This window comes from Neolamprologus multifasciatus, chromosome 20 (assembly GCF_963576455.1).
Source record: "Neolamprologus multifasciatus chromosome 20, fNeoMul1.2, whole genome shotgun sequence".
NCBI classification, from domain to species: Eukaryota; Metazoa; Chordata; class Actinopteri; order Cichliformes; family Cichlidae; genus Neolamprologus; species Neolamprologus multifasciatus.
The window spans coordinates 4,174,772-4,183,198 of NC_140458.1; the positions used below are offsets into that span (position 1 = coordinate 4,174,772).

Consider the following 8,427-nt stretch of genomic DNA (forward strand, 5'->3'; position numbering starts at 1 on the left):
TCCAGTCTCCCTCTCAGGTTCTGGGTCAACATCCTGAAGAACCCTCAGTTTGTTCTGGACGTTCAGGTGACCGACAGCATCGACGCCGTTCTGTCTGTCATCGCTCAGACCTTCATAGACTCTTGCACCACCTCTGAGCACAAAGTGGGACGGGTAAAAATTCTGTCTCTTGTTCAGCCTGGCTATGTATTGGTTTTGGTTTTTTGATTTTGTTTTCTAGGCTTCATGGTTACTTTTTCTCCAATCAGGACTCGCCTGTAAACAAGCTGCTGTACGCCAGAGAGATCCCCAGATACAAACAGCTGGTGGAAAGGTGAGACAGCTTCTTGTCCCCATTGTTTAACTTATAATGCACTACAGAGAGACTGTTTTTATGCTGTGGGGAAGATAAGATCTAATTTAGCTGATGATTCTTTGAGCCCGAGAGCCGCAGTACTGATAACTTTCTGTGTATGCGCTCAGGTATTACAGTGACATCCACAGTGCTGCGTCAGGCTGTTATCAAGAGATGAATTCCACTCTGACTGAACTTTCTGGGGTCAGTAAACTCAGACTGAACAGAGCCTGAAATACTGAAATTCAACTGTAAGAAAAACTGATGTTAAAGCTGTCTTTGCCTGTCTGCCTCCAGAGTTTTGCATCAGAAATGAACAATCTTGTGGCTCTTCATGAGCTCTACAAGTACATCAACAAATATTATGATCAGGTAATACACACAAACTCGTTTTTATATCTTAGTGAGGAGATCTCATTGGCATAATGCTTTCCCTAGCCCCTAACCCTAACCATCAAAAATTAATGCCTAACCCTAACCATCAACCTGACACTAAAACCACATTTTGAGTCTCAAACATGCCTTCAAACTCGTAGGAATGGGTATTTTGTCCCCGTAAGTGACTGTTGGTCTCCACAGTTTTAGTAGCATGCAAATTTTCTGTCCTCACATAGATGTCTAAACATGTACAAACACACAGGCTATTGGCTGGTAATGGATTGGATGCTATTGGGATGAATGTAGATGGATCAATGGATGGATACTTTAATACAATTTCCCTTGTGGCATCAATATTGTGTTACAGCAGCAGGATAAAAATAAAAATAATGGAGTCTACAATAAATAAGCAACATAGTTAAAATAAAGGCGCCACCTATTAATGAGGACCTTATACTGTGAGAGAGTGCTACATGGTATTTATATAAAAGTGATACAAAACAGTAAAGAAGTAAGACTGGGATTGTGCAAGAGAGTAGTGCAAATTGCTATAAATTAATACAGTATGTACACTTTAAACTATAACATTACATTAACATTGCGCCATCATACTATGAACTTAGAAACAGCTAGAATGGGTGTCAAATCTTATGTCTGACAGGCATTTTCACCTCTCACTAAATCTATTTTCAGCCCTGACTTTTTTTTAAGCAATTTTAAGTCGATTACAGGTTCATTGTCAGTTTCACCCGATAACTTTAAAAATAAAATAAAATAAATTATTTTATTTACAGAACAGTAAATCTGATTTTATCTCAGCATCTGTTTCTAAATAAATCTAAATGTTGAAGTCAGTGTATCAAAGTAAGTCACGCTGCCAGATCATTATCTGTTTTTTATGATAATCTGTGAAAAATAGACATTTTATTTGTTTTTATTTATAGGAAAAATAAAATATAAAAGTAGTTCTGAAGGAAAACTTATCTTATACTACAATATGTGAGTCCTCCACAAGTCTTCTGATTAAAAAACAGTTTGTGTCTGAATAGTTCACTTAGCACTTTAATTGCACTACAAATGTTTTATATACATTTGCAGTGCATAAAGTGTAGTATATAAATAAAATACTTGGTAACAGGTGCACTCTTTTCTTCTGAAGAAATCACAAAGTATTCAGATTACATTGTATTTTTGCAATCCAGTGGTTAAAATGACAGATTACAAAAAAAGAAACAAACGTGTATTTGGTTATTAGCAGCTCACTAGACTAATCTTACACTTCTGCACTTGTCCCCCTCTCTGTACTGTGTCTTCTGCTCAGATCATCATGTCTCTGGAGGAGGACAGTTCAGGGCAGAAGATGCAGCTGGCCTATCGGTTGCAGCAGGTCGCCGCCTTGGTGGAGAACAAGGTCACGGACCTCTGATGTGTTTTTATCTTAAATGAGGAGAGGAGGATGATGGAGGATGGGGATGAAGAATCATAAGAAACATCTTTACAAAGACTGAAGCAGTGGAAATGACTGGACTGCTGTGGCACTGTGTCTTCCTGCTGTGTGCATCTATATGTGTGTGTGTGTGTGTGTGTCAGGATATATGAGCTTTTATAGTCCGACTCAGGAGATCCCAGGTCTTTAGATTTCCTCACAGAGCAGCAGCACTGAAACTAAAGTTAAACTAACCTAAACCAAACCTGAAGCCGCATTACGCCGACTGACACCAGCCTATGGTGGAGAACGACAATCTTACCAATTAGATCAGGGAATATCACCATCACCTGCTGCCTTGCACTATGTTTCCCAGAGTTCCCTGCTGTTCTACTGTCTGTGAGTCAAAAAGCACAAGTGAAATACTCAGATTCTCATGTATTGATTATTGAGCTCCTGGTCGCAGACGTGCTGTTTGTAAGTTTCGCCTTTTCTACTGAAACCAGCAGCTCTGATGTTGCCGATCTGGGCAGAGTTTTAAGAAGCGCAATAAAAGAACCAAAATCAGGGAGCATTTAAACCACGTTTCAGCGTGACTCCAGTTTCTCATTAACAGTGACCTACTGGTCCCAAGTGAGGATCTTTGTCAGACATAAAACAAATTTAATCCACATCTTTTTTAAACTGTGGACTCCAAGGAAGGGACTGCAGTGGTAACAGGATCCAGTGTGACAGTCCTCTCCTAGACTGTCCCAGACTAATGATCCAGTCTGAACTTTAGCTTTAAGAAGAGTGAGAGTTTGAAGCTCAGTCTTCAAAGTAAACAGGGTGTCTGCTTCCCAAAGCCAAAGTGGGAGCTGGCTCTACTTCTCTTTCTATTTTAGGAAACTCTCACTCTAGACAATCCTTTTGATTTCACCAGATGTGTTCAGCAGCATCTCTCCACTCTGATATGCTGAAAGGAAAAAGTACTTTTACCACTTACAGAAGTAGTTATGAATCAGGTGGGTGTCATGCATGCTCATACACACCACAATTGCAAACTCCAGCCACAGTCCTCACCCACATCAGCTGGTAGCTCAGCATGTTTTTAACTGCTTCAGCCTGCCCGCAGTTGCTTTGATGTGCAAGCTGCTTTGCAGCCCAGCTTCACCTTTCATGGTGCATCTGACTTCATCAAAGTGATATGTCTTCACTGATGCCTGCTCTGCCCTGTGCTGGGTCTTTATCTTGCTCTCCCTGCCTATTGCTGACGTGCATTGAAGGATATGTGCTCTAATGTCATTTTATTTCTAATTGTTAAAGTTCAGAGATTATTTTAATGTTATAAATAAACCCTTTTGAATTGTCTATACAGAAGGGTTCATAACTGTTTTCCTGTAACTCCATAATGAAGCTAAGAAGCAGGTCACTATGGCTATTGTGTGCAAGAAACCTTTTAACTCTTTTCTCCTTGAAAGGAACCCTTGAAGCTCTTTTCTGTCATGTTTCGGTCCCTGTTCCTGCTAGTACGCTTGCTGGAGCATTTTAGGTGATTGAAGGCTTCTCAGAGTGCAGCTGGAGCTTCTTAGGACTGAAGGAATTGAACAAAAGTCCAGCCTACGAATGACTGATGTCCTTAATTTAGACAGTGTTGTGCAGGTGAAAGGAGGCAGTGGTGGAGACGGAGACTGGAGTCACACTGAATGTTGAACTGAAACATTGAAGTCGAACCTGCTGAAAAAACAATCTAAAATCTGTGGGAGGAGTTAAAGAGTGTGTGTGTGTGCTTGTGTGTGTCTGTGTGTTTGTGTAAGCGACATAAAGAGATGAAGAGTGGCTGTGTGCTAGCTAGTTACTAACTTATTGTGTGTACATACTGTAAGTCCTATTTATACTTATTTAATCCCAGCTGTGCCTTCACTCTTGCAGCTAGGTGGCGCTGTCTGTTCTGACAGCAGCCTTATTGATCATGTATCCCCCTGCTAATTGGGAAAATAAATCAGTTTAAATGCTTAACTTGTATTGAACCAGGGAAGGAAAAACAACAACAGCAACTTACACAAACCCTGACAATATGCCAGAAGAACCCACCCCCACCAAACACAACAGAGTAAAGCCACAAACCCTGAGCACAAACAGCACGTACCACACTGTGCTCGGCTGCTGTTTCAGGTCACAGATTGTGGCGATTGTAGCTTCCTGTTTTTCTCTGCTTGGCGTGTATGTCCCCCAGCATTTCCGCTGAGTTGCAACTGTTAAAAATGTTTTTTATCATTAGGTGGACGCAGTGTACTTCAAGAATGAAGCTACGAGTAACTTGAAACACTGGTCCGGGTGTCGTGCCACGGTTGTTACCGGCTGCTGCCACAGCCATTGTTATGGTAGCCGTTTTTCATCTACTTTAGATCTGCTGAGCTACACGTGACAGGTGTTAGTTTACAGCTCTGATATCACATCTGCCCGAATCTAATGAGTGAAGTTTAAGAGATCGAAGGCTCATTTTTATTACCATTACCCAACACACGGTGGTAAAAGGAAATTGTAGACGTAGCTGCTGCATGCTACTAATGAAAAAAGGATGGACGATGAATTCAGCAGCATCGCAGCCTGAAGAAAAGAAAAAAAAGTAAGAAAAGAAAGAAATCTGGTGGTGCACTGCTGGATCCTCCTGCATTGCTTGGCAGATGGCAGCAGGGTGAACAGGCTATGGATGGGGTGGGTTTTATCTGTGCATGGATCTCACCAGTATCACTTTTACTGGGTAGATGGATGCTGCTGGTGCCCTGCGTGGTTTTAATCACCAACCACAGAGCTTTCAGGTCTTGGGCTGTGCACATCCAGTACCACATTTTAAATCTGTGGATGCTTTCTCGTTCTCATCAGTATTGTAATGTTTATAGCACAAAAACAGTCGGAGCCCTCGAGGATCCGGACTCACTGCACATACCGGGATTAAAGGGTCGTGTAAATTCCAGATCCCGGTTTAAAGAGTCGACATCTCTCGGGATATTTGGATTCTGCTCGACGTCACAGCTGGGTCTTCAAGGCAGCCGTGATGTTTCAGCTGTTCGTGTGTCGTCTTGGTCTTTGTGGATGGCGTTGACGACACTGGGTGCGCGTCCCCGGTGTTTTTGGCCTCTGGCTGGACTGAACCTAGCAGGTGGACTCTGATGATGGTCCCTGCTACTGAACTGAACCAAACCAGAGACCTGAACCAGATTTTGCTGACCCAGTTCTTCCTGCTGGACTTTTCTTCTTCTTCTTCTTCTATTTCTGACTCTGTGTTTTGCTTGTGTGCTTTTTGAGCCTGTGTTTGACCCGTAGTTGTAGTTCTTCGGTCACAATAGATTTCTGCATGCGTGTGTTGATGATGATGATGCAGATGCAGATTTATGGTGCTTCTTCAGTATAATTTTCTTTCTTTCTTTTAAAAGGTGAGGGGCGGGGCTTAAAACCTGCCTTGTCAGTGATGATGCGCATGTCACCTGATCTCTGTACAGTTTGATCCTCCGCTCTAATTGGTTGAGCTCTGTTTGTTACGAAATTGTTTTTTTTTTTCTACTATAAGGGAATAAAAAATAAATAAAAGAAACTTTAAGGGTTTGTATAAAAGAACTCCAGGATCAGTTGTTTCTACTGACTGTGTACAGTTTGCTAACAGTGTGTAAATGTGCCTGTAAATACCTGTCTGAGGATGATGATGATGATGATGATGATTCAGTCTGCAATGGAAATGTGCTTTTATTGTGAAAAGGCAGGAGGCCAAACACAATTTGTATCATGTAAAAATAAAGTTATAATTTTAACAGTTCTCAGCTGTGGCGTCTCAAACTTCAGTTCTGATGTCATGATGACATCATTTCTCACGACATCATCATGAGAGGTCTGAATTTTCTGTTTCCTGGGGGGCGCTAGCGAGCCACAACGAGGCCCTCTGGATCTGTAGCACAAAACATTTTTCCTTCTGGATGATTTTTATCATGTTTTTGATGGAAGAGGTGAGAAAATATGTTTGGATCTTTTTATGAATTGTAATAAATCACCTTTCTTTAGCTCCTAGGGTTGTCACGGCCCCATGACGCACTTTATACCATCAACCATTTTGATTTCAGACCATTAAATGAGCAGCAGCAGAGATGTTGGTGTTGGAAAAGTCACAAACTTTTGCCTTCTCTCTCCTGTAGTTTGTGTTTTGCCCTCTGGTCTCCCTCTGGTCCAAAGAGAAGGAAAGAATAGTCAGCACAACAGGCTTTTTACAACATGAAACCTTCTTCATCTCCTTCATTTTCAAGCTTTTCAAATAAGATATGAAGTTCATGCATAAGTTCAATAAGAACAATCTGTAATATTAACTCATCTGCTTGCTTTCCTGGATGTTTATCTGCTAGTCACTACCATTTCCCCATGCTGTCAAACTCAGTAGGGGAGACCGGGGATAGTTGTAACGTGGGTCAGTTGTAACACTTCCAATTTCTCCAATCAGGGCTAAGTTTCAAATGATGTGACTCATCCTGTACATGCCCAACTCAGTTCTGCTATCACATGTGAAAAATCAGCACATTTGGTCAAACACAGACAATTTAACATGAAAAAAAGTAATTTTTATGCCAAAAAGTAAGTTTTTCTACTTTATTTCAATTTCTAATAGCATTATCTGCTTTGCAGTTAAACTCATCAAACTTAAATTATGTTATTTGTATGTCTATGGGGATATATTCTGTGTAGGTCTTTAGTGCTAATGTTTTAGCTGTTGGCTGTAATGTTAGCTAGTTCATGGCTATAGGAGTCTGGGTCAGTTGTAACAGCAACAGTCTGGGTTAGTTGTAACAATAATACAGATGTTACTACTTACCACACTATTACTTTAACTTATATTAAACAAGTTGGGGCAACGACATCAGCAGAGAGGTTCACTGGTCGCTTTTGTATATGCGGTTAATGCCATTGGCAACACAATTCCTCCACTGTTTGTGTTCCCACACATACATTATGCAGACCACTGTGTCAGAGATGGACCAGTAGGAAGTACTGGTAGTGGAAATAAATCAGGAGGGTGCAAGAAACAGATTTCCTCATCTTTCTGAAGCACTTTGCAAACCACACCAAGGTAAGCCATGAAAAAAAGTAATGGAATTGCGATGCTGGTGAACAACTACATTTTTTTCAGCTTCATTGTTATGTTCAAAATTGGTGCAAGAGTTGTAGGTTATAATGCCCACTGAGCCAATGAGGCCAAACTCAAGGAAGACCAACCAAAATTAATGAAATATTCAGTTGCAGAAAATTCCATCATTTGTCTTTTTTGGGGGGTTGACAGCTAGATTTCTGCATTCTGTCACACACACACACACACACCCACACACACACACACACACACACACACACACACACAGCTACATAAATGGCTCTAAGTGCATTCATGTGTTGAATAAACAAAGATTACATGTTAATGTTTTGTCAGTACCCTTATTTCATTGTGTTACATTTCACCCCAGGATATGTTACAACTAACCCAGACTATGGGGTTAATTGTAACATTTCACTCTTTGTGTTTGAGACCACACCATGCAATGGGTAATTGTGCTACAGAGAAAATAGCTGCACTATTTAATAGCAGAGACATGTAAATACTTTGCATTACATTTTGAATCCACTACCTTAAAAGAGCTCCAATTTACAGACAGAAATGTCAAAAATGTTACAACTATCCCCGGTCTCCCCTACTGGCATCATTACACCAGTCCAGTCATCTTCTTGCCGCCTTCTTTGACCCAGTCAGCCGCCACTCTGCATGCTTTGATGAAGAGCACTGAGATACATTCTCCCTTTCAGACTCTCCTTCCCATCTTCACCTCACCCGGTTTACTCACTCCACCCAAGCCTTCATCTTAATCTTCACCACCATCAGGACCTAAACTACGGGGGTCCTGCCCTAAATCCTGTCCCCGCTGGGTGGGGACAGGATTTAGGGCTGCCATGATGGGTCATCAGAGTCCAGTGGCCAAATAAATGAATTAATTTCTCTGTCTCAATAGATTTTGTTCAGTTCTTCCGAATGATCTCTCCATATTGAAATAATATCTGGCACAGCTGCAGTGTGCATCATTTATTGTTATATTATTGCCTTATTACAGCTGCTTTTATGATTTCACTTGTAACGGAGATTATGGTAACATATATTACAATATTTCATATTGAACCTTTATTTAAATTCATAATAAGGCAACGTGACAAGATAGCATACCTTTCAGTTAAACAAAGGGCAGTAAGAATGTGTCATCATTCTTACTGATCAAAAATATTTGAA

The 8,427-nt window shown here is 40.8% G+C and overlaps 1 protein-coding gene across 1 annotated transcript in view; it reads left to right on the forward strand.

The window, feature by feature from the left end:
• plxnb3 (plexin B3) overlaps positions 1–5,931 on the forward strand; it is a 103,885-nt gene extending 97,954 nt beyond the window's left edge. Inside the window, exons 36-40 of the mRNA XM_085145935.1 lie at positions 6–153; positions 249–313; positions 463–538; positions 632–706; positions 2,034–5,931. Coding sequence (XP_085002061.1) covers positions 6–153; positions 249–313; positions 463–538; positions 632–706; positions 2,034–2,138 — 469 coding nt within the window. The 3' untranslated portion in view covers positions 2,139–5,931. The remainder of the gene's footprint in view (positions 1–5; positions 154–248; positions 314–462; positions 539–631; positions 707–2,033) is intronic.
• Positions 5,932–8,427: the final 2,496 nt, after the last annotated feature.